Source organism: Myripristis murdjan, chromosome 21, assembly GCF_902150065.1.
Source record: "Myripristis murdjan chromosome 21, fMyrMur1.1, whole genome shotgun sequence".
NCBI classification, from domain to species: domain Eukaryota; kingdom Metazoa; phylum Chordata; class Actinopteri; order Holocentriformes; family Holocentridae; genus Myripristis; species Myripristis murdjan.
Window position 1 is genome coordinate 25,586,548 of NC_044000.1, and position 27,012 is coordinate 25,613,559.

Consider the following 27,012-nt stretch of genomic DNA (forward strand, 5'->3'; position numbering starts at 1 on the left):
GGTGCCTCTGTGGTTTCTGCAGCAGGGAGTTCAGCAGGGGCCACAGCTGACACTGTAGTTGTGCAGCACTCAACAATGTATCCCTGAATCTCACAGCCACCATCATAGATGGGCTTACCCCATGACAGGAATACTGTTGATTTGGTTGTGTCAGTAACTTTAGGGTTGTGTGGTGGGCCAGGCCTAAATATGGGATCAAGAGCTTTGTAGTACACGGTTGGGGAGCTTGGCTCACCAACTCCTGCGACATTTTCAGCTGCAACTCTGAATTCATAACAATGGCTTTCCAGAAGTCCAGCAACCTTGAAAGTTAAGTCAGTGACTGTCTTCATGTTGCATCTGGTCCACCTCACACCCTCCTTATCATGCTTCTCAATGATATATCCAGTGATAGGACTGCCTCCATCTTCAGTGGGAGCTTCCCAGGTGAGCACCATTGAATCCTTCTTTATATTTGATACCTCCAACCCTTTTGGTGATTCAGGTGGTACATATGGATCTTTGATTATGACAGCAGCAGACTCAATTGGTGCACCCACACCAAACTGGTTGACAGCATGGACTTTGAAGATGTACTCATTTCCCTCCAGGAGCTTAGAAACCTTCAGACAGATATTCTCCACTTTGGGATCAATAACAGTCCAGATCAATCTGCTTGTCTCTCTCCTCTCCACAATATAGTGTGAAATCTTGCTGCCACCATCTTGCAGTGGTGGTTTCCAAGCAAGACAGCATCTATCTTTAGTAATGCCTGTGACAACCAGAGGGCCTTGTGGTTCTCCAGGTTTGTCTAGAACAACCACATTAATCTGTACAGCCTTCTCTCCACCTGGATTCTTCAGCAGTAGAGTGTACTGGCCTCCATCAACAAGTTTAGCCTCCTTCACAGTGATACATGCTTGTGTGCTTGTGTTCTTAATCTCTCTATGAATTGTGTTACCCAATTCTTGCTCTCCTTTCATCCAGTGAATAGAGGGCAATGGTTTACCATGGACATCTGCATCAATCTTAAAGCTGTCTCCAGCATTGATTACAATAGTCTGTGTGTATTCTGGGTCAATGCTAATGCGTGGTGGCTCAATCTCATCTTTGGCAGTGATGGGCCCAGTGCTGTAAGAAGGACCACTGAAAACACCAGCAGCATTTCTGGCAATGACTCTAAACTCATACTGCTGGTTCTCCACAAGCCCTGTGGCGACATATTCTGTCTCAATGACATTAGTGAAGTTAGCCTTCAACCAGCGACCCTCAGGCAGCTCCTTCTTCTCCACAACATATCCTGTGACCTTTGCACCACCATCATACTCAGGCTTGGTCCAGACAATAGTCACAGAGTCTTTTGTAATCTTGGTGGCCTCAGGAGTGCCAGGGGGATCACAAGGATCTCTAGCAATGTGACCCTCAGACACTTTGCTCACCTTGCCTATTCCAACAATGTTTTCAGCATAAACTCTGTATTCATATTCCATTCCTGGTTCTAGGCCAGTAGTCTTGAAGGTTTGGTCAGTGATGAGAGACTTGTTAAGTTTAATCCACAGTATGCTATTCCTCTCTTTGCGTTCAAGATGATAGCCCAGAATAGTGCTTCCACCATCATTCACAGGCTCATTCCATACCACCACCATGCTGTCTTTGGTGGAGGCTGCAATTGAGGGTGTTCCTGGAGGTCCTGGGAGTTTGTATGGGTATTGAGCAACAACACACTCAGAGACCAAAACTGGACCTTTTCCGTAACGGTTTTCTGCTGTGATTCTAAACTGATACTCAGAGCCGGTCTTGAGCCTGCCTATCTTGGTCTTGGTCCTGGCTAGGTTAGGAGATACAACCATCCAGTTAGTGGCAGATGTGTCTCTCTTCTCTACAATATAGTTGTTGATGGTGCAACCACCATCATACTCTGGTGGGTTCCAGGAAATGGTTACACTATCAGCAGTGACCTGCTCCACCTTAACTGGACCACCTGGCTGACCTGGTTTGTCAAGAACAACAATGCCAATGTCTGCTGTAGTCTCTCCTGCTGTGTTGCTGAGAGTGATAAGATAGTGGCCAACATCGTCTTTAGCAGCCTCTTTAATAGTAAGGTTCAGCATTTTGTCTGTGGCACCAAAGTTCACTCTCGTAGTTCTCTTCAAAGGCTGACCATCTTTCACCCAGGAGACAGCTGCTTTAGGACGTGCAATGTATGGAACTTCCACTGTCAGGTCCTCTCCTGCCAGCACACTGAATGTGTTAAACAGCAGCTTGGCAGCTGGAGCAATCACAAGGTCCTTGACAATCACAGGTACACCAATTTGTCGTGGGTCACTGGTTCCCTTCTCATTTCTTGCTGATACACGGAACATGTATTCTTCACCTGCATTGAGTCCACTTACAGTAGCTTCTGTTTCTTTCACAATTAGAGCCTGGCTCCACTTTTCAACACCCTTGGGCTGGATCTCAACAACATAACAGCCCACTCTGCTGCCTCCATCATGTTCTGGTTTCTCCCAGGACAGAGTGACACTGTTTTTGGTAACATCTTTCAGAGTAATTTTGCCTGGTGGTTGTGGTTTCTCAGAAACCTTGACTGATTCTCCTGTCTCAATAGGCAGGCCAATGCCATATTCATTCTCAGCCAGAACTCTGAAGTAATAGTTGCATCCTTCCTGAAGCTGATCAACTGTGAAGGTGGTATGATGGCAGTTAGCATTGACAGTGGCATATGCTTTCCTTGTAGACTCCCGTTTTTCAACAATGTAGTTCTTAATCTTAACGCCACCATCATTTACTGGAGGATCCCAGATAAGAGTGACAGATTCCTTTGTGACAGCACTAATCTTCAGATTCTGCGGGGCACTTGGTGTATCAAGCACCTTGACCTGGACAGTAACTGCCTTAGATCCAGAGCTGTTCTCAACTGTGAGGTTGTACTTTCCACTGTCAAATCTGTTGACATTTTCAATTACAAGTGATGTGAATGACGTTGTGCTCTCAATGGTTGCTCTCTCAATAGGCTCACCATCCTCTTTAGTCCATTTTGCCTGAGGTGCTGGTCTGCCTCTGATGGGTACAAACAGTCTAAGTGAGCAGCAGGCTCTAAGGCTGACAACCTTTCGGAGCTCAGCATCCAAGTCAATTTCAGGTGGGAGGAGTCTGTCCTCAGCCTTAGGGTTCCCAGGCACAGATGCTGCCTCTCCAATTCCTTCACTGTTGACAGCAGAGATGTTAATCTTGTACTCCTGGTTTTCCTTAAGGTTTATAATGGTGAATGAGGTGGCAAGGAGTCCCTCTTTAGGTGTCACAATGGTCCATTCCTCCCCTTCCTCCTTTTCAGATGGGATGCAGGTTTCCACAATGTAGCCAGTGATGTCAGAGCCACCATCATATACAGGTTTGTTCCAGGCGACAGTAATCGAGGACTTGGTTGTGTCCAGGATTCTGGGGTTGCATGGAGGTCCTGGTTGATACAGTGTATCTGTTGCCTTATAGAATGGACTTGGGGCACTTGGTGCACTCAATCCAGCAGCATTCTCAGCAATTACTCTGAATTCATATTCATGCCCCACAACAAGACCTGTTGCTTTGAACTGTAGATCTTTAACCTTCCTCTTGTTGCACTTCACCCAGCGGAGGCCAATTCTGTCTTTTCTTTCAATGTTGTAGCTAGTGATGGGGCTGCCTCCATCACTCTTAGGTGCTTGCCACATAATAAACATTGAGTCCTTAGTGATAGCTGTCACTTCAGGATTCTGTGGAGGATCTGGAACCACGTATGGGTTGTCTGCAATAGTGGGCTCTGAATCAAGAGGCTCACCAAGTCCATATTTGTTTACTGCCATCACTCTGAAGATGTATTCATTTCCTTTGAGAAGCTTAGTCACCTTGTATTGCATGCCTTGCAGGTCTGAAGCAACGTTGGTCCATGCCAACCTGCTTGATTCACGCTTCTCAATCACATATCCTTCAATCTTGGCACCGCCATCATCAGCAGGTGGAGCCCACGTTAGTACACAGTTGTCAGCTGTGACCTCAGACACCTTCAGAGGTCCGCTTGGTGGTCCAGGCCTGTCCAGCACTCTAACATTAAAGATGTGCTTAGCAAATCCACCAACATTAGTAGCAGTCAGAACAAATTCTCCTCCATCTGTTCTGACAGAGTCCTTGTTAATCAGAGTAGTTGTAAGTTCAGTGAACCTAACCTCAAGTTTCATTGTGTTCTCAATCTCTTTTCCATTCTTGGTCCAAACCATGGATGGGATTGGTTGACCAGCAATGTCAGCATCAAGCTTGAAGGTTTCCCCTGCTTTCAGAAGGACAACATCCTTAAAGATGGCATCAACCATAATACGTGGCTCAATAATGTCATCTTTGCAGATAATTGGATCTGAAGGCTCAGACGGCATGCTGATTGCACCAGCTGAATTTCTGGCTATGACACGGAACTCATAGGAGGCATCCTGAGTTAATCCACTGACAGTAAATGTTGTCTCAATGATGTTGGTAAAGTTGGCTCTGATCCAGCGACCAGCAGGCAGGTCTCTCTTCTCCACTGTGTAGCCAGTGATCTTAAAGCCACCATCATATTCAGGCTTTGTCCACTGAATGGTGATGGAGTTCTTGTTGACATAAATGGGAACAGGCTGACCCGGTGGGTCTACAGGGTCCAAGGCCAGCACTGGCTCTGAGGCTTTGCTTGGCTTACCAATTCCAGCCATGTTTTCAGCCATGACACGGAACTCATAGGCACCTCCATCTTCAAGCCCTGTGGATTTGAAAATGTTTCCTTTCACTAATGCTTTACTGACCCTCTGCCACATGATACTGCTTCTCTCTTTTCTTTCAACATGATATCCAATAACCTCGTTTCCACCATCAGACACAGGCTCATTCCAACCAATTGTCATTGTGTCCTTGGTAAAGGCAACAACCTTAGGAGTACCAGGAGGTCCAGGAACCTTGAATGGATAAGCAGCAACCACTGACTCTGAGGTGATGGGAGGTCCAACGCCATATCTGTTCTTAGCCTTCACTCTGAACTGGTATTCTGATCCAGTAGTCAGACGTATGGCTTTGAACATGGTACGAATGATAGTGCAGGATAGCTCAGTCCATGTCTGGGTAGTAGTGTCTCTGATCTCAATTACATAGTTGTTGATGGGAACACCTCCATCATTCTCAGGAGGGTCCCATGCAAAGATGCAATAGGTTCGAGATATCTCCACAATCTTAACTGGTCCCTTGGGTGGCCCAGGAACATCATGTACTTTGACGATGATGTTGTCTGACACCGAGCCGATGATGTTCTTTCCTGTCATAGTGTATACGCCACTGTCAGCTCTGATGCATTCATTGATGGTGAGGATAACAGTTGCAGCAGTGCTCTCCACATTGGTTCTCTGAGTAAGTTTCAGGGCTCCGCCATCCTTCTGCCAAGAGACAGTTGGCCTAGGACGTCCCATGATGGGAATCTCAACCTTGATGTCATCTCCTGCCTTGGCAATGACAGTCTTCTGGCACACACCACGCAGGTCAAACTCTGGCAGGGAAGTGGAATCCTTGACAACAATGGGCTTGCTTTCACGAGGAGCACTCCTGCCAGAATGGTTGACAGCCATTACACGGAAGATATATTCTTCATTCTCATTGAGATTCTTCACTGTGAAGTCCATGGTCTTGACTGTGGTTACATGAGCCCACTGATCAGTTCCCTTCTTCTGGGCTTCTAGAACATATCCAGTAATTCTACTTCCACCATCATGCTTAGGTTTGGTCCATGCTAGACTTACAGAGTTTTTGGTGATGTCAGTGGGAATGATACTCTCTGGAGCAGTAGGTGTCTGGGATGCACGAATTGGATCAGTTGTCTCAACTGCCTCACCAATGCCATACTCATTCTCAGCAGACACCCTGAAGTAGTATTCACAGCCCTCACCCAGCTCAGGAATCCTGACAGAAGTGGTTGGGCAATTTGTAATAATGGTTGCATAAGCTTTCCGTGTTGATTCTCTCTTCTCAATAACATAGTTTGTGATCTTGGCTCCACCATCAATGAGAGGCATCTCCCACTTAAGAGTGATGCTCTCCTTGTCGATCTTCACTGGCTTCAGATTAAGTGGAGGTCCAGGTGTATCCAAAACTCTCACATTAATAGAGGCACTCTTCTTTCCAGCTGAGTTTTCAAGGGTCAACTCATATTTGCCTGCATCAATTCTTGAACTGTCAGGGATGATCAGCATAGTGAATGACTCAGTGCTGTCAATGACGGCCCGCGGGACAGGACCACCTTCCTTGGTCCAGGTGACTGTAGGAGTAGGGCGCCCCTTGATTGGCACAAAGAGGCGAATGGAACAGCCAGCCCTGACAACCAGAGTTCTTCTCAACTCAACATCAAGCTCCAGATCAGGCTCTGCTGCACGTTCCACAATCTCAACCAGTTCCTGAGTCTGAGCAGCTTCACCCACACCCACAGCATTCACAGCACTGATTCTGAAGTGGTATTTTGCTCCAGTTTCCAGCTCAGGTACAACAAACTCTGTGATCCTAAGTGGAGAGGATGGGGTGTCCTTAACCCATTCCTCTGTTCCGTCCTTCTGGTGCTCAATCACATATCCAGTGACTGGAAGTCCACCATCCTCAAGGGGTTTGCCCCAGTTCAGAGTGGCAGTGGTTTTGGTTGTGTCTGTAACTCTTGGGTTAACCGGAGGTCCTGGCACATCTGAAACATGCAAAAGAAGTGATTAAGCATTTAACACAAAATGATAAAACAGAATATTGAGTAATAAATATGTTCTCATTTGTAGCACCAGTCTTTTAACTGTCTTCCTGATACATAGTCTTCTGGTGAAATAGAACTGAATTTGGGTACCTAGGTGTATACCTAGGTATACAGACATTTCTTATAACTTTTCTTACTTACAAACTTTACTCTTGGCAATTATGTTTTTTTTTTCCTACTCACAGGCAACAACTTTAGTTGTAACAGGCATAGATGGTTCACTTGGCTCTCCAAAGCCGGCTCTGTTCTCAGCAAGAACGCGGAACTCGTATTCGATGCCCTCAGTGAGACCCTTAACTTCATAGCTGAGCTCAACAATGGACTTCTTAGATGCCCTGACCCATCTCATGGCTTTCTTCTCTTTCTTTTCAACACAGTAACCTATGATGTCACTTCCTCCATCCTCAGCTGGTCTCTTCCAAGTCACAGTAGCTGAATGTCCACTGACATTATCAACCTCTGGTTTGGATGGTGGGCCAGGGGGACCTACACACACAGAACAGACAGCACATTCATGAAGAAATTCTACACTACAGTTACATTGACAGAGGTGACATAGTTTTTGGAAATAGGCTCTGTTTTTTATAGTCCTATAATTGATGACATCATAAGCAGAAACACATGTCAGATGTAATGTAAAAGGGTTAGAAACCAAATTTACGTACCAAATCTGTCAACCATCTTGACAGGCTCAGAGTGAGATGCCTCACTGGCACCGTAGTGGTTGACAGCTGAGACTCTGAAGATGTACTCATTGCCCTGGATGAGCTTGTTAGCCACGTAATGACAGTCCATCACCCTCTCTTCCAGGAGAGTCCAGAGCAGCCGGCTGGTTTCCCTCTTTTCCAGGGTGTAGTACTTGATAGGAGAGCCTCCATCCTCAGTGGGAGCTGTCCAGGTCAAGGTGACCTTTTCAGAGGAAACACCACTACACTCAATGGGACCAGGAATGCCAGGAACATCCAGGACCTTCACCTTGACATTTTCCTCCTTCACACCGAAGGGGTTGCTGGCAGTGATGGTGTACTCCCCTGAGTCCTTCCTACTAGCATATTTGATGGACAGTGTGGATGAAGTAGCAGTGGATTCAATCTGAACAATGTCAGAGGGCTTGAAATACTTTCCTCCCTTAGACCAGCATGATGTTGGAGCAGGTTTGCCCAGAATACTAGTGGCAGTGATGACAATTGTATCACCAGCCCGGACTGTCAGACCCTCCTTCACTTGAGAGTCAATGATGATGACTGGTGCCTCTGTTGGATGCAAAAAGAAGCATGTAAAAACAGTATCACTGAAAGAATTGCATTATATGAATGAAAATCTTAGTGTTCAAGCAACGTTTGAATTTTTATCTCACGGTATTCATCTCTACAGATTAGAGTGTCAGTCTGTTCGGAGGGTGGGCTGAGAGCGCCAGCAGCATTCTTGGCCCTGACTCTGAACTCATATTTGCAGCCCTCCTGCAGATCCTTTACAGTGAATGCAGGCTCCACAACGTTGACATTGTTGGCTTTCACCCAGATCTTTGAAGGTAGGTCACGCCTCTCAACGATATAGCCCGTCAGCCTGTGACCGCCGTCGAACTGTGGCTCAGTCCAGTGGAGGGTCACGGTGCTCCTGGTGATGCTGATTACATCTGGCTTACCAGGGGCATCTGAGCAGAGAGGGAAAAACATGAAACATGTAAATGTAAATAGAGAACAAAAAAATGTTGTGCCTTTCTCTGTCCAGTCAGACGTCTATAGTCCTGCATTTTCACCTATAATTAATATGGCAGGTGTAATGCAAGTGCACAGTTAATATTTGTCTCTTACCAATGGGATCCAGAGCAACATGGGAGTCAGTGGGAGCGCTTGGTCTGCCAATACCAGCCAGGTTAATGGCCAAGACCCTGAACTCATACTCCAGGCCCTCAGTCAGCCCAGTCACCTTGTGCTCCTTCATCCTCAGGGCAGCCTGATTTGACCTCTTCCACAACATACTGTTCCTCTCCTTAAATTCAACATGGTACCCTGAACACGAAAACAAGAGGGATATGGTTAAAGTTGGCCTTGAGACTTTGTTTATTTGTAGTGTGGCATCTAAAAGGATGTGTCCTTTTTTAATTGAATCAACACTGAATTATCCAAATATTTATGATCTTTAATTTATACTTCAAGCTTGTGTGGTCTGACTTTTAAAAAATAACCTTATTGTGTTAAAAATGTAGAAAGTACATGGATACCAATGTCAAAATATTTGATGGTCAATATCTCAATAACTGCTCAGATAGTACATTATAATCCCAAAATGACAGGGTTTTACTGAAACAATTGACAGCTTAATCCAGACTGTGGCGGTAGCAGACAGCTGACAGTACCTGTGATGGGAGATCCTCCAGTCTTCCTGGGGTCATTCCAGGCTAGGTAGGCGGAGTCATGACGCATGCTTATTATCTGAGGTGGAGGAGGGGCATCAGGAACGTCTGGGGTAAAACAGGGACATCACAGTCAGTACAGTCTCCATTTCTTTGCTTTACAATTCAAGACAGAATACTATTCCGGCTCTACAAGACTAACAGACAACTTCACAGTCACTTACTGAATGGATGTTTGGCAACGATGGGCTCAGACTTGAGGCCTTCTCCAATGCCATACTTGTTCTCGGCACAGACTCTGAAGATGTACTCTGTTCCCTCGTGGAGACCAGTCACCCTCATGGTGTTGGTCTCCACAGCAGAGGAGACAGTCACCCACATGTTGGTGATGGAGTCCCTCTTCTCCAGGATGTAGTTGGTGATCTCTGAGCCACCATCATCCTTGGGAGCACCCCACTTCAGTGTAGCACCATCAGCAGTCACATCCTTGAACTTGATGGGCTGAACAGGGATACCAGGTTTGCCCACCACCCTGAAGGACGAGGGGAGGTATCAAAACGTTAATTGACAACTTAAGTATTTTTTTATTAGCCAAGATTCTCTTACATGTTGACCTGATTGAGCTCAAAGTAAATTGAACTCAGTCCTGTTGCTAAGCCAAGTCTACCTGATGAAGATGGTGGACTCCTTGCTTCCAGCACTGTTCCTCAGTGTGATGGTGTATTTGGATGCATCACTCCTCTGGCAGTCCCTGATCAACAAGGTGGTGTTGACAGCAGACGATTCAGCACAGACCCGGCCGGTGTCCGTCAGGTCCTCATCCTCTCCCTTCTTCCAGGAGACTTTGGGGGTAGGCTTGCCGATGATGGGAATCTTCAGGCGTACTGTGCTGCCTTCCTTGGCAATGTAGCACATGTTGGGTAGCTCCCGCAGGTCACAGCTAGGAAGAACTGCAGAGAAGAAGAAAAGGGATTATAACACAGTGCCAGAATAATATCCTAAAGATGCAATGGTTAGAAGGTAATCATCATCATATAAAGAATCCTTCAGACAAAGAACTAGACAGGACTAACTTTTCTGTGTTTGACTAGTGTACAAATTAAGGAGTACATTTACATCTTATTATTTGGACTGACTGTGAGTTCAATTTTTTTCTTGTTCTTTGAAAGCTTAATATTTTGATCGTCTCTTACTGATCTGGTCCTTGGCCACCACTGTGAGCTCCTTAACGGGACCATCTCCTGTATCGTTGACAGCCTTGACTCTGTACTTGTACTCTCTTCCTTCCACCAGGTCCTTGGCACTGTACTGCATGTTCTTGGACCTCATTAGCTCTTTGTACTTGTCTTCACCATTGAGGACCTCCAGCACGTAGCAGATGATGCGGCTACCACCATCGGTGAGGGGTTTCTTCCAGCTCAGGGTGCAGGAGTCCTTTGTAACCAGTAGGGTCTTGAAGTCCATGACAGGCCCAGGCTCCTCTACAAGAGAACAAAAAAGATGAGGTCATTTTATGTAATTAATATAAATTAATTAAGAATGAATATGATATTGTCTTTTCTCTGTGAATGTGTTTATTGACTTTGTTCAACCTACACAGTGACGAATACACACATCACCAGCAGAGAGCAAAGGAAAGGATCCAGAACCATGACACCCACCTGAAGCTCTGACTGAGTCAGCAGTCTCACAGGACTCTCCAACACCTAGCTGGTTGACTGCAGACACTCTGAAGCAGTAGGACCTTCCAGCCTCCAGGTCAGACACCTTGAATGACGTCGTGGGGCAGTTATTGGACACCATGGACCAAGCTTTCCTCTCAGCATCACGCTTCTCTACGATGTAGTGGGTCACTGCATAGCCACCGTCGATCAGAGGAGCGTCCCACAGGATGGAGGCACTGTCCTTGCTTGTCTCTTTTACCATCAAGTTGACTGGCGGACCAGGGGTATCTGGAGAAGTAACACGACACATTAGAACGGCATTTCCTAAAACATAATAGGGCTGAACAATTAATCAAAACATTGTTGACATCACAATATGGCCAAGTACAGTGTCCAAATTGCAGGAATTGCTACTTTTTGCAGGTTTTATGGTGCTACAGAGATGCCCTGGACTACAAACTGTATTTTTCAGATGTAAGAAAAATATGCACTTTGATAGCTTTTTCAGCGCAAAATGAAAATTATGAAATAAAAATAAACATTTAGCCCTTAAATATACCCAAAACAGGTTGTGTTACTGTTTTTGATGGATCCTTTTATGAAAAGAGTACTAGTATGGTTTATCAATTCTGTACACACACTCCCACATAAGCAGTCTTTTACTCACCGAGAACCTTGACGATGATGGTGTACATCTTCATGCCGGAGATGCTCTCCAGGTTGAGAATGTACTTGCCCGCATCATATCTGTTGACGCTCTCCACCACCACCAGAGTGTCCTTGTCACTGGACTTAATGATGATGCCCTGGCGGTCTTTGATGTTGGTGTTCATCTTGGCCCAGGTGATCTTGGGAAAGGGGCGGCCCTTGATGGTGGCATGCAGCCTCATGATGGAGCCTGCGCGCAGCTCCAGCACGTCCTTCAGCTCTGCACTCAGCTCTGCCTCTGGAGCAACTGCACACACACAAGTCTTTATTGGTTTGGTGATCTAGCGTGATCTACTGTTATCAGTATTTGTTGAAGACTATCAATAAATACAGCTATATTAATATCAGCACCAAGGTTATTATAGTTAACTAAACTAAAACTGGGCATGCAAAAACATTTTAGAAATAAAAAAAAAAGACTTGAAAAAAAAGAAAACTAACTGAAAAATATTGTGTCCTATGTAACTATCATGCCGACTGAATCTCATTGGCTATGACCCAAGTCAATATACGAGAAAACGTCATCGGCATACCTGATAACTGATATGTGATAATGCACTGCTGATGTGGTAAACAGTGAAGCTCAGCCAGAATGGAGCCTTGCAGTAGTGATGTTAATGTATTAATATTAATTATCAATATTAAGTGATGACATTAATTATTAATACAAAGTGATACTAATGTGTTTCGACAAAACTCCAAAGTACAGAGGGAGGAGGAGGAGAATGTGGACTAAGGTTTCTAGTTAAAACTAAAACTTGGGGAGAAAAAACATTTTCATTAACGGCGATAAAAATAAAAAGTAGACTTAAAAATCTAAAACTACCCGACAAAATACTGTGTTCTTACAAAACAAAAATAAAATAAAATAAAACTCTCGGGAAAATGTGTTTAGTTTGATTGTGTATCAGTTTTGTCAAATGTGTTAGGACAGCAAGCATGAGTGTGTGCTGAGGTTTACTGAGACATTTCTTACATTTCTTACATATATGACTGCAACTTCATTGAAAAACAAAATAAAATTTAAAAAACTAATTCATAAATCAGCATTCTATTATAAATAAAAACTATTAAATAGATTTCTACGCTTTCTTCTTCCACTGAGTTTGCTTAAATAAGGAAGTCTTGCATGCATTTCTCTTGGATAACAGAATTCTGGGTAATACAGCTGAGAATGCCAAATCAAACATACCAATGATGTCCTTCGCCATGTGTGTGCCGGGAACCTCGCACGGCTCACTGAAGCCGACCTTGTTGACGGCGGTGATGCGGCATTGATACTCAGAATTGTTGATGAGGTTCTGGATGGTGTAGTTTGTGTCCTGGAGGTTCTTGGGCACGTTGCAGCGGATCCAGTCTGTGGCATCAGTCCGTTTGCACTCCACCAGGTATCCCAGGATGGGGCTTCCTCCATTGTTGGTGGGGGCGGTCCAGGTCAGGCTGATGGTGCTGTTGGTGGTGTCAGTGACACTGGGGTTCAGCACGGGGCCGGGAGGAGCTACGGGCGCAGCACAGAGACTCAGGTTAGATCAGAGACAGGCACTTACACACACACACACACACACACACACATATATATATGTATATATATATATATATATATATATATCATTTCACACGAAGGCTACTTTGGATTCCTGCAGAGAAAAATAATTGAATAATGATAGATGTGGTTTTTCTGAAGGATCACTGTCACACCTGATCTGCCACTATCCAGTATTAAGTAACTTTTGGCATGGCATATTTAATTGGCTCAGATAATATAAAATAAATATCCAGCTAGACCGTGATTTGGCTGTTTGGTTACTCTGACATGATGAGGGCCTTTCCTTCCCACTAAAAACAGGCTCTCAAGGCAGGTGTGGTTGCAGCTAAAAAAAAAAATGTTGCTTGATTGCTTTTTTGTGTGTTTGTTGTTCAAAAAAAGTTCAAAAATAAGATAATCTCAATAAATAAATAAACAAATACAACAATGGAATATTAAAGGCAAACTATGCAATTTCAAACTGGAGGGCTGTCCACTTTGTTATGATGTGGTAAAGATCCATAAATGTCACTAATTTCTCAAAAGAACAGAACTTACAAATGCATCAGGAGTTCAGGACAACTCCTTTAACCCCTCTAGTCTAAATATTTACCGTATTGATCTGAATATAAGACGATATTTTTTCCATTGAAAATGCCCTGAAAAAAACACCCTCTTCTAATATTGGGGGTCTAAGCAAACACACATGTATTGTACTTGCATATGTTCCGTGCTTGAATACAGTACACTTCGCCCGCTCTGGCACGGTTGGAAGGGGTGTGCTCCAGCACGGTATGGGCGTTCATGCACGAGCACATGCACGGTCAGGCACGCAGTGCGAACGTGGATACAACGTAAATCTTGCAACTTTCCTCCTGCCTCCGCAAAATCGTTTAATGTGCGCAGCTTGATTACCGGCGAATGGCGGCATTGCGCAATCAGTAATCAACCATGTTGTCTGTGTCGCTGTCCATGGTGCTGCTGCAACCGCGTATAAACAAAAGTTGATTTATGATGAAAGGTATATATGGCAGTCTGTGTGCGCCACACACCTGTCAGATCCGGCAGACCTGACCGGGTGGGCGCATCAGATGGGCTGGCCGGTGTGCACCGCCACCCGGTTGAATGTAGCAGCCAGCTGACATGCCGCTCCAGCTGACAGTTGGACGCTTTCTGAAGTTACCTCCGAAACTGTCAAGGTAAATAAACATCCCTTAACCCTGGCCCTGAGTGCAATGTGAGACGGTGGCGGTCTCAGAAAGAAGAGCTAAAAAAAAAAATACCCACAGCCAGAGAAGGGCTTTTCGTGGTCCAAAAACTGGTCGATTCAACGAGACTGACAGGAGGGTGTGCGATTTTGTGAATGAGAAACGTAGTGAAGGACTGCCCGTTATGAGGGCTGTGATGCAGCAAAAAGCACTTGAAGTTGCCACAGAGCTCAACATACCCCGCACTGAGTTTAAAGCTAGCATTGGCTGGTGTCGCATAATGTCCATATAAAAAGTATATTTCCAAAAAAGGGTCCTGAAAAAGAGGGGTTGTCTTAAAATCAGGGTCATCTTATATTCAGATCAATACGGTACTTCCAAAAATGTCTCACAGGTCAAACTTTGATCTTCTGATGGAATGCTCTACTCACTGATGGGGTCCTGTGCGTAGGTGGCAGCAGAAGGCTCACTGGCTTTGCCAGGCCCAGCCAGGTTGACGGCAGTCACTCTGAACTCGTACTCAGTTCCCTCGGTGAGGCCTGTGGCGTCCAAGCTCCTCTCCATCATGGGCTTCCTGTTCATCTTGGTCCAGTTCATCTCCTTGGTCTCCTTCCTCTCCAGCAGGTAGCCCAGGATGGTGGACTTGCCATCGTCCGCAGGTTCCTTCCAGCTCACGGTCATGCGGTCCTTCTTCACGTCAGTGATCAGCGGGGCCTCGCAGGGGCCAGGGACAGCTGCAAAACATAACAGAGTTTGGTTTTGTTACAATAAAATGTTATCATGGAATAATGCAGGGTTTCTCAAGGAGTTTTTAGCAGCAGTGGTTGTTAAAAGTGTTTAATGTTTTTTGGAAATGTATAAACAGTTACAGTTGTTTTGACTTATATTCTTTTCATATTTGTTGTAGCACTGGTATGTCTAATCTTTTTTCTAGAAGTGATGGTCATGCTGTTGTGGTGATGGAGGGATGTAGAGGAAGTGTCGCTGTGCTGTGATGTAATGGTTGGACTCACTGAATGGGTTTTTGGCGATGACGGGGCTGGTGATGATGGCGTCTCCCACACCCCACATGTTCTCAGCACGGACACGGAACTGGTACTCATGACCTTCGATCAGCTTATCCACCTTGAACTCGTGGACGTCTCCCTTGACCTTGGCGGAAACCTGGGCCCAGTTGGCTCTGCTGGTCTCACGCTTGTCCATGATGTAGCTCTTGATGGGGCCGCCGCCGTCGTTCAGTGGAGGCTCCCACACCACCTTGATGCTGGTGGCGAACACCTCGTCGCATTTGGCGCTGGCAGGAGGACCAGGGACATCTGGGGAGACAGAAATATACGTCAGGAGGTCAGCAGGGTGTGGCGGTGTCTGTTAAAAACTTCAGGATTTATGTCACATCATATCTATAAATAGGTAAGAGGCAAATGTTGGATTTTTTGTCTAGACTTTGATATCTCCTACCTGGTGTCATCAACTGCGTAAGGTTTGTCAGAACATGGCAAACATGGTAGCAAACCAAATGATGCCAGTCCCGGATATCAAAAATCTAATTTTCTATCAAGATTGAGATTCAGTCACTATTCACAGTAAGAAGTTTCACAAGTTTGCTTGTAAGAAATTAATCAGTAATGTCTCCTGCAGATTTTTTTGGATTGATTTCAACTGATTTTCAACTTGCAACTGCAGAGGCTGTGAGCAGGTTGTAAGTCTCAGGAACGAGCGCAAAAAAAAAAAAAAAAAAAAAAAAATCATCAGCGCTGCTAAGCAGTTTTCTGTTATCAATACAGGTGCCGGTGCCCCTGCGGTAGCAGTTTTTACCGCCTGGGAAATTTTCGCTCTCGCAGGGGGGCCACAGAGTAAAATAAAATATGAGAGTACGCACCCAGAACCTTGACCTCGATGTCTGCAGTCTTGGATCCACTGGCGTTCTCGGCGTGGACTGTGTAGGTTCCTGTGTGCTCCTTGGTGACGCCCATCATCTCCAGTTGGAACTGGTGTCTCTGGTGGCTGATGACCTGACCCTCAGCAGACTTCAGGCTGTCATCTCCTCTCTTCCAGGTCACCTTGGGCATAGGCTTTCCAAAGACCTCGGCCTCCAGCAGGACTGTGGCACCGGCCTTCACCGTCAAACCCTTCTGCATCTTGGCATTGAGCTCCACTCTTGGAGGAACTGCATTCAGGCACAAGAGAGGCAAAGCTTAAGCTCCTTATGTTTTCTTTCAGTTTATATATGATGTATTAAAATAAATTTGGCCTTCACAGTTCGTCATGGCAAACTGTATTTACTGTTTTTTGTCCCGGGGCTGAGTACTCAACAAGTCAAGTACTAAACTGTACAATGAGAACGGTTCTCTACAGAACTTCTGTTCAGAACACACTCCCCATCGACATCACACAGGCTAAAAATAGATTTTCTTTTAAAAAGTTCATAAAACAATAACTGATTAAATGATTTTTCACAAACATAATTGCGGTTTTCTGTCTCAGAATATTTCTATTGTTTTATTTTTTGCTTTTTGTTGTTGCACAGTTTTGCTTTTGTTTTCATTGCAGGTTACAGTTTTGGTTCATATGTGGGGTTATTTTACTTCATTTACTGATCTTTACATTTGTCTTGTTTTTGAAGTTTGGCGACCACTTTCTGGAAGCTAATGGGGACTCAAATAAAGAATAAAGAGACATTTCTTCATTATGAAACTATTAATGAGGACCCATCAGTTGGGTTAGGGTTACAAACAAACAAGTCATCTAAAATGACGTGTTGGGCATGCAGGTAATCATCTGCTCCTCTGCAGATCCCACGAGGCTTTTGTAACACAGAAGATAAAGAGCGCTGATGTGCCATAGTGCCACACTGGATATAGAGTGGCAGAAAAATGTTTCATCTTTGTACTTCTTGTTGAGTGAAGAAACAAATGAATGGTGGTCAAGCTGAAAAGCTGACAGTTAAACTGGTTTAGTCTGGCCAAAAGAGCCTCACCGTTCTCAGCGCAGACCAGGACGGGGTCCGTTGGCTCCGAAGGTTTGCTCATGTTGACGGCAGTCTTGGCGATGACCCTGAACTGGTACTGTAGGTCACGCTCCAGGCCCGTCACTGTGTACTCCTCCCGTGGGACGTTCTGGCTGCTGGTGTTGCAGCGCATCCAGGTGTCTCCTGGCAGCCTCATGGCCTCCACGTAGTAGCCGACAATCTTGCTGCCGCCGTCGTTCTTGGGACGCGTCCAAACCAGCGTGACGGAGTTCTTGGTCACGTCCAGGATGTCCGGTTTACCCGGCGTGTCTGTGAAGCAGTGACGGAAACAAGCACAAGTAAGAAAAAAAGTTTCACTTCGAACATATTTTTATCCATAAAAAAACATTAAAAAAACATCAGACACAGGATAAAGACCCACAAGAATTAGCTAAAACTTAAAAGACCAAAAAAGAAAAAAATTAGTGTGACATGAAAATCAGAAAATAAATAAGAAAAAAAAAGAAAATGAATGGTTAAGAGTGCAAGATAAAATAGTAAAATGGTTAAAGAGAGGAGATGTGTAGAGGGGAGTAAAAACCGAGCACCGGGAGGGCAAAACAGGCTAAAATACATACAAAAATATACAAATAAATAACTAATATACAATTAAAAGCCAGGTTGAAAAGGTAGATCCTGAATTTGCCTTTAAAAATATCAACATTAATATAATGCTATTTTTTACCAAAATAAATTATGTGAATAATATAGAAAAGGAATGTGAACTCAGAAGCCAAGATAAGCACCTTAAAAAAGAAAGAAAAGAAAAAACAAAATTCAATCATAATCAGTTCTAAGTCATTTTACGACCTCCATTTAAACCTCCATACCATCCACATGATAACTTTCCCCGTGCCCTGTCAGTAACAGCTGAACTTGTTGAGTAGATGTTTTTCAGTGAATGCAGACTCCTGGACGATTAGCAACCACTTCCTCGAAGCGAATTGTGATCCAAATAAAGAATAAGAGTAACGGGCGTACCGACGGGGGTCCTGGCGGTGACAAAGTCAGTCTTCTTGCTGGGTTTGCCCTGGCCGGCTCGGTTGATGGCAGACACTCTGAAGGTGTACTCCAGGCCCTCGATGAGACCGGCGCAGGGATACTCGGTGGTGCGGACCACAGTGTCGTTGGCCTTCACCCACAGCAGGCTGTTCCTCTCTTTCCGCTCGATGTAGTAGCCGGTGATGGGGCTGCCGCCGTCGCTCTCCGGCTTGTCCCAGGCCACAAACATGCAGTCCTTGTTGGTCTTGTTGATGCGGCAGTTGAGCGGCTCGCCCGGCACATCTGGTGGCAGAAAAATACATTAAAATAAACTGGCACTCGGTCCCTTCAAAGAGACCTGAAGGACAAACACCTGAGCCTGGACATCTGCCCAAAATAAACAAAGAACTTCAGGCACTGCGGGTGACATGTTTCTAGATGATTCTGTGAAACGCACCAAAGGGGAACTTGGCGACCATCCTGTCCGACTGGATGGGGTCGGAGATGCCGTAGCGGTTCTCTGCACGGATGCGGAACACGTACTCCTTCCCGGGGATGAGCTTTCCCAGCCGGCAGCTGGTCTTTCCACTGGAGGAGGCAGCTGTGACCCAGTCGCCTCTGCTGATGTCGCACTTCTCCACCACGTAGTTAGTGATCTTGCTGCCGCCGTCCTCCAGCGGCTTGTTCCAGGACAGTGAGCAGGCGTCGGAGTCGATGTCGCTGATTTCCACGGGACCCTCAGGAGGACCGGGAATGTCTGGAACACACAAAAGGAAAAATCAACACTGAAACAGAAGCAGCAGCAGAAATTTGTATTTATAGTAAAGGAAAATCCACTGCAAATCAGTTTTCTTTTTCTTATATACTGATACGTAAGATGTTGCTGCTTATATCAGCCACCAAATGTGTGCGTTAACATGAAAAGCTAACTGGAATGTCTCTGAAAAATAAATATTCATGGGGTGATATTAAAGTTCTGATATAATTTTGCATAGACACAGTTGCTGGCTTCTTTTTTCAGGGTCAGATTAACTTCACAGACTGAATTAGAAGTCTGTTGTTTTCTATTGGTTGATTTATTAATTTGGAAATTAGGAAATTCTTATTGTCTTGGTGTTATAGTCAGATGTACATTAGACTTACATATAACATGCTGGAATTGTCTGTTTTTTGCATTTCAATTGTTTTTCTCTATATTTTTCATGGCAGGGCTTTGCCATGCTGTTGCCATGTGGTTGTTTAATTTGGTGACACAGACCTAGGATGATGATCTTCAGCGCCTGGTCCACCTTGGCGGAGCTGTTCTCAGCCACCAGGCTGTACTCGCCGCTGTCCGTCCTCGACACGTCCTTGATGATGAGCACACACAGGTTGCCGGACTTGTGCACAGCCAGGCGGCTGGACGGCACCACTTTGTTCTCGCCACGCATCCACTGGCAGGTGGGCATCGGCTTCCCGGAGACCAGCGCCTCGACCCTGAGCTTGGCACCGGCTCGGGCGCTCACCGTCTCTTGCATGACGATCTTAGGCTCCACTGAGGACAGAAAGACCAGGATTATTCATCAGTTTTTAGATATGGAGGGTGGATAAAATGCAGTATAATACTGTATTACTGTTACTGTTAACTCTTAACCAATTTGTCCTAAAAGCACAACTTCAGCGTCATATTCAATGAATTCCATAACTCTGAAGCTCTAAATATGATTTAAAAAAAAAAAAAAAAACCCAAACTCCTGAAACTCTTGACGAGGGACATAGAAGTCCTTTTTTTCCCCACCTAGCTGAATGTGAGTGAATGTCTAATGCTAAAAAAACAAAACAAAACATTGTGCATTGTTTGGTCTTCGCGTTTTATTTTTTTGGATTGCGCAGTGATAACTTACACATCTGCTCCTTGATCTCGACCGGATCTCGGGTCTCGGTGAACAAGCTGCATCCCATGATGTTCTTGGCTGCCACTCTGAACCTGTACCTCTTGCCCTCCTTCAGGCCGCTGATAGAGATGGACAGGCCCTTCACCGTGGTGTAGGCGTTCCACACCTCCTTCTCAGGCTCCTCCTCCTCCTCCACCACAGGCGGTGGAGGTGGGGGAGGCGGCTCCTGTCCCTCCGGAACCTGCAGAAGTTGTAGATTTAGAGACGTGCAACAAATGTCTCATCTTTTGGCAGTACTGCGTTTAGATTATTTAGGTTAAGGTGATTAGGCTACTTACTGCAATCGTATGCAAGTGCAATAACAGAACTTGTAAGGTGAGCTGTGGGTTCTGAAGTAGACTCAGACCATGATTCAGATACTTTGTGCACAGAGGTTGTACAGTTCTTTCACTTCTGGTAATGCAGTGAAACGTCATTGTCCCTTTCTTAATGTGTCATAAGCTTCTTAAAAAATGAAACACAACAAAATGATAAAAAAGAAAAAGTGAAAACGCTGATGGGGTTCAATTTGTTTGATCAGTTTGTTTGAGTTCTGATCAGGTTATGGTGGTCTGAGATCTCAGCTCTACTTGTGGAACCAGAAAACAGAAGTGTCTCTCTTTAAAGTCTAAATTTACAGTGTGAACTCAAGAGGGACTGAGTTCATTGGTGGCTGGTTAAGTTTTTGCTTTTTTTATTTCATTCTTTGTGAAAACATCCTGTGATAACATGGGAAGATTTCTTTTAGTAGTGGCAGAAAAGTATATATAAAAAAAAAAGCATTATCCAATCAGGTAACACACCTCAACAGGGGCAGGAGGCTCCGGCGGAGGTTTGACCTCGATGTACTCAATCACATAACCGTCAATCTTGGCTCCTCCATCCCTCATGGGCTTTACCCAGCCCACAACAGCGCTGTTCTTAGTGATTTCCAGAACCTCGATCTTCTGACAAGGATCAGGCTTACCTGGAAAAAAAATCAATTCGATGTGTGGAGGCGTTGAGGAAATATGAAATGTTGGTGTAATAATACTAGTAATATCTTCATTTACGTAGGCCTTTACCAAACAAAGTTACAAAGCGCATCACAGAGACAGTGCAGCACAATGTTGAGTGGGGCTGGGGTGGTACTTGGGTGCTGATTTGATATAACAATTGTGATTGTGATGATGTATTGTGATTCAATATAATGATTTATTGACATTTCCTCTGTTGTGGAAATGTGTCAGAAACTGGCCCTTATTGTCAGTCTAGCTGGAGAAGCAGAGCTACTCTGAACGGCCTCACTCTCTAGTTTGTGTCTGTACAGTTTCATGAGGCTGTGATTCTCCTAGAGGTCACTAGAGGTCATTTTATACCGTGACGTCCACTTTGAAAAAATACTCTGACTGCACTGAAATGGCTGCTATAGGAGCGAACATCATCACACATGAATCAAATGTGGCTCATTGAATCCACAAGACTCTCAGCTTCCCAGTCAAAGCCAATTGATGCAACTCCAAGACTGTTTAGGCCCACACACCACACCATTTTACAGCAGGCCACAAGAACACATTTGGACTGCAGGGTTTGTGGCCCAAACTGCATGGGATTAGCAGAAAGTGGGCATGTCTGCAAAGGGGAGAGCCGTGGCTGCCCAGAGAACCCATTTTCATTCACACATCTGGAGGTCAGAGGTCAAGGGAGGCCAACTTTTTCAAAGGTCAAGTTTTTCCCTTGCCAAAATTTAGACAAACTTTGCTCAGCTTTCATATCTTTACTCTAAATCAATTCAGGAATCCAAAAATCAATTACTAAAGTGTAAGAATCACGATACTTGAGTGAATCATTTTTTTCCCCATCTCTAATGTCAAGTGCTCTCAAGATGAACCTTTGGAGCCTTGTTTTCTGAGAGTGTGTGCAATAGTCTATATGTTCTGGTGTTGTGATGAAAAAGGAGCAATACATACTGACAGGATCCGATGCCAAGTAGGATGTTGGTGACACCCTGGGAACTCCAGGACCGTACTGGTTGACGGCCGTGATTCTGAAGTAGTACTCGGTGCCTGACATCAGACCAGTGACCTTGAAGGGAATCTTCTCCTTGTCCAACTCGGACTTGACAGTCGCCCACGTCTTGCGGTCAATCTCACGCTTCTCAACAATGTAGTGAGTAACCTCGCTGCCGCCGTCGATCTCTGGAGGGGACCAGTTCAGCTTGACAGATGTCTGAGAGATGTCTGAAGCCTCAATGTTGACCACAGGCCCCGGAGTGTCTGTTGGTAAAACATACAATGGGATTAGGAGCATTACTCCTACTCAGTGCAAATTAATAACACAATTTAAGCCAGACAGCAAGTACACATTCAATAAATATGTAACTAAAATAAACACTATAAAAAGAATGGGTACTGCACTTAAAAACATTGTGCATTGCACAATGTTGTATATTGCATTTACATGGTGAAGACTAAAAGTAAAAAATGGCTCAGCAAACTATGCGCACCAGCAATATGCACTGAGTCAGAAAGCCAAGAGCTGTTGCATCTGTGCGCACGGCCATCTTGCCAAATCCAAACCAGAACTTACCCAGAACCTTGACGTTGACAAACACAGCCTTCTCCCCGGCAGCGCTCTGCAGGGTCAGAGAGTATTTGCCAGAGTCATCGCGAGTGCTGTCTGGGATGACCAGGAAGGTCATGGTGTCGATGATGTCCACATGTCCCTTCCTGACCACGTTGTCTATGCCCATCCTCCTCCACGTGACCTTGGGTGGAGGTCTGCCTCGGATGGTGGCGCAGAGTCTGATGGGGCAGCCAGCTCTCACTGTCAGGCCCTGCTTCAAGTTGGCATCCAGGTCAATTTCTGGTGCCTCTGTTGGTACAATAAACAAAACAAGTATTGGCATTAGATGTTTCAGTTTTTGTATGGCATTATCACATCAATGACTCTGAGGTTAGATGTAAAACCAAAATACTTAGCATGTCTGCCCGAAAAGATGTCAAATAAATAAAGTGTCTTGGCCACTCAGGAGCCTAGTAATTTGAGCTGTAATTGTACCTTTGTCTTAGGCTAGCCTTTGTAATTTATTTTGAAAATGACAGAATATCAATGACACATCATTACGTTTCCTTAAATTCCGATCAGTGGTGTCAGATGGACCGGGGCCAATCATCACGGGGGACAACAATGAAGTCATTTGATTAATATATAGTCAACTAACATACCATTAAAAACAAATCTGATTACATATGACCTGCTTGGAATGTCTGCGTTGTTATTAATGCGATATCATGTCCTCACCTAGAATCTCCCTGGGCATCACAGCTCCCTCCAGGTCACAGGGCAGGCTCATGCCCACCTGGTTCTGAGCCGACACTCTGAACTCATACTCGAGCTTCTCGTCCAGGCTGGTGACAGTGAACTCACACACAACCAGCTGGGCAGCTACGTTGCACCTCTTCCAGCCCTCGTCTCCCTTCTTAGCAGTTCCCTTTATCCTCATCTCTACCACATAGCCAATTAGAGGAGCTCCACCGTCGGATACAGGCTTGGTCCAACCCAAGGTGATGGTGGACTTGGTGCTATCCAGAACCTTCATGTTGGTAGGAGGTGCAGGAGGCTCTGTAAGAACATGTGACAGTGTGTGAACATGGAGACATGGATTAATTTGAAAATCTGACTATCATGAGTAATTTCTTTCACAGTTTAATCTTTTTTGTAGAATTATTTTTCACTATGCACAATGCAAATGTAATCACTGAATTCCATACCAACTGCATCCTTGGCAGTGACGGCACGCGAAGGCTTGCTTGCGCTGCCAATGCCGATTTCGTTGACAGCCTTGACTCTGTACTGGTAGTCATGAAGAGGCAGGAGTCCGGTAACAGTCAGGCGAGTTCCGGGGATTGGATCCTTGTTGACAGGAGACCATCGAACAGCGTGTTCCTCCCTCTTCTCTAGGAGGTAACCTGTGATTGGCTTTCCACCGTCTTTGTCAGGCTCGGCCCACTGCACTGTCATCTCTTCCTTGGCAATCTTGGTCACCTCTGGTGCATCAGGAGCCCCAGGTACACTGAACTGGGTGCCAGCAACAATGGATTCACTCTGCACTGCAGGGCCGGGGCCCATCTTATTCTCAGCACGGACTCTGAAGATGTACTGGTTGCCCTCAGTAAGACGGGTGACATTAGCTTTGTTGGTGATGACCGCATTGGAGTGGACAGTCCAGACTCCCCTCTTTGTGTCGCATTTCTCAATGATGTAATTGTAGATCTCACAGCCACCATCATCCTCGGGGACTTCCCAAGCTAGGTGGCACCTGTCAACGGTGATGCCAGACACCTTGAGATCCCTGATGGGACCAGGTCTGTCCAGTACACTGACCTTAGCATGAGCAGAGCAAGTTCCTGCATTGTTAGTGGCAGTAACAACATATTTTCCACTGTCAGTGCGCCTGGCACCTGTAAGAAGGAACTTGGAAAACTCAGTACCAGCTTCAATCTGAAGCCTAGGGCTCTTCTTGATCTCCTCTGTGCTATCATCCTTTGTCCATTTGACATCAGGCTGGGGCTTGCCCTTGATTGTTGCCTCAATGGGAATGGAGTCTCCAGCCTTGACCACGAGGGTTCCATCCAGTTTGATCTTAATTTCTGGCACCACTAGTTGCTCCTTAACCAAGACCTCAGCTGTGGTCACCCAGTTGCTCTCACCTCCCTCGTTTTTGGTCTGAACCCTAAATTGGTAGATTTGATTTTCAATGCACCTGTCGGCCATGAAGTAAGTCTCCTTTATGGCACCCTTGTGCAGCCTCTCCCACTCCTCAGCTTCCTTTGGTTTCTTCTCAACATGGTATGCCAGGTTACGGCTACCACCATCATAGTCAGGCTTCTTCCACTTGAGGAAGCAGAAGGTCTTGCCAATCTCAGAGATGTGGAAGTCAATGGGTTCACCAGGCTTCTCAATAGGATCAACAGCAAGCACAGGTGTCTTGGTCTCAGTGGGTGAACCAGCACCAATCTTATTCTCTGCACTCACACGGAAGAAGTACTCACAGCCCTCGGTGAGAGGGGCCTTCATCAGGCGCTTGGTGCAGTCACTGGAGACCACAGTCCAACCTCTCTGGCTGGGCTGTCGGCACTCAATGATGTACTGTGTGATCTCAGTGCCTCCATTGTCCTCGGGGTTCTCCCAGGACACCATGCAGGAGTTCTTGGTTACATAGGCCACCTTCAAATTCTGGCAAGGCCCTGGGGTGTCAAGCACATTGACAATGATCGTGGCCTGTGCCTGTCCGCTGCTGTTTTTGGCAACGATAGCATATTTACCATAGTCTGACCTAACTGCGTCAGAGATGACCAGCTCACATATAGGGTAATTGTTGTTCATCTCAGTGCGCTTGTCCCTGCCAAGGGCTCTGGCATCCTTGGTCCATGTGATCTCTGGGTCGGGTCTTCCCTTTACTCTGGAAATCAAGTTGATGATCTGACCTGCTCTAACTGTCAGAGAGTCGCGGCATGACACATCAACAACGACCTCTGGGGGCACCAGGATATCCTTGGCTAAGATGGTTTCTGTTAGCTCCCTGGGTTCGCTGTCTCCAACCTTGTTAGTTGCTCTAATGCGGAACCTGTACTCCATCCCCTCAATGAGGCCTGGCACCCTGTAAGCACACATCTTGATGAGGTCCTTGTTGATCCTATCCCACTGGGCGCTGCCTGACTTCTGTGCCTCAACCACATATCCAAGGATGGGGCTGCCTCCATCTCTGGTTGGCTTGGTCCAGCAGATGTCAGCATAGGACTTGCTCCAGTCCTTGAGCTTGGGATTGCCAGGGGGTCCAGGTTTGGTAATGGCACGAGAAGCCTTGACGGGATCAGAGATGGGAGAAGGCTCACTGATGCCAGCAATGTTCTCAGCAAATACCCTGAACTCATAAGTGTTGCCCTCAAAGAGACCTGAGACTCTGTATCTGAGGTCTAGCACAGGGGTCTTATTGACACGAATCCACTTTCCAGTCATCTCTCTGCGCTCAATCACATAGCCACTGATAGGGCTGCCGCCATCATAATCAGGCAGAGTCCACTCTACTGTCACAGCATTTTCTGTGATGTCAGAGCACTCAGGCAGGCCTGGTGGACCAGGAGGATTGAACATGTGCTTGGCGATAGTGGGTGGACTCTCAAGTCCAGCACCAATTCCAATCTTGTTCTCAGCGCGGACACGCACAATATACTCACGACCCTTCTCCAGCCTGGACACCTTGGCCGTTGTGCTAATGCCGCCAGAGCTGACGACAGACCAGGGTTCCCATGGCTTCTTCACATCCTTCTTCTCTACTACGTAGTTGGTGATAGGCGTGCCACCATCATCCTTAGGTGCCCTCCACTGGACTATCATGTGGTCTGGGGTGACCTCCAAGATGTTGATGGGTCCAATGGGTGGACCAGGAACATCAAGTACGGTGACATGCAGGGCGACAGTCTTGCTGCCTGCTGGGTTAGATACAGTGAGGATGTACTCTCCAGTGTCTCCTCTCAGACACTCAGGGATACTGAGGGTGGTGGAGGATTCATCAGATTCAATTTTAAAGCGGCCCTCAGATGCAATCTCCTTTCCGTCGCTCATCCACTTGGCAGTGGGAGCAGGGATGCCTTTCATCTTGGCTGGGAGGACAATAGTGCTTCCGGCTTTGAGAACAAGACCCTCAATAAGCTTCACATCAACTTCGATAGTTGGTGGTACTAGGAAGACAACATAAAGACAACAATATTAGGACTTCTGTAAAATGATCACAATGTTCAGTGTGCAGGTTCTACTGTTTTCTCCAGGTCTTGGTGTTTATCTGTCCTGCTCCTGACTGAAACATTTTTGGAAGTGTGTGCTCTATTCTCCTTCATCTAGATCTTTTAAATGAT

General features: G+C 45.7%; 1 protein-coding gene across 1 annotated transcript in view; it reads right to left on the reverse strand.

Annotated features, from left to right (window-relative positions):
• Window positions 1-27,012, reverse strand: part of ttn.1 (titin, tandem duplicate 1) — a 202,656-nt gene that overhangs the window by 42,962 nt on the left and 132,682 nt on the right. The window contains 25 exon segments of the mRNA XM_030081335.1: window positions 48-6,694; window positions 6,938-7,240; window positions 7,420-8,007; window positions 8,112-8,408; window positions 8,569-8,766; window positions 9,114-9,218; window positions 9,335-9,642; window positions 9,778-10,060; window positions 10,304-10,591; window positions 10,772-11,062; window positions 11,442-11,729; window positions 12,675-12,980; window positions 14,647-14,949; window positions 15,229-15,531; window positions 16,095-16,382; window positions 17,193-17,492; window positions 18,204-18,506; window positions 18,661-18,960; window positions 19,462-19,737; window positions 20,087-20,264; window positions 20,956-21,083; window positions 22,066-22,371; window positions 22,685-22,969; window positions 23,399-23,719; window positions 23,869-26,838. Of these exon segments, the coding sequence (XP_029937195.1) occupies window positions 48-6,694; window positions 6,938-7,240; window positions 7,420-8,007; window positions 8,112-8,408; window positions 8,569-8,766; window positions 9,114-9,218; window positions 9,335-9,642; window positions 9,778-10,060; window positions 10,304-10,591; window positions 10,772-11,062; window positions 11,442-11,729; window positions 12,675-12,980; window positions 14,647-14,949; window positions 15,229-15,531; window positions 16,095-16,382; window positions 17,193-17,492; window positions 18,204-18,506; window positions 18,661-18,960; window positions 19,462-19,737; window positions 20,087-20,264; window positions 20,956-21,083; window positions 22,066-22,371; window positions 22,685-22,969; window positions 23,399-23,719; window positions 23,869-26,838 (16,163 nt within the window).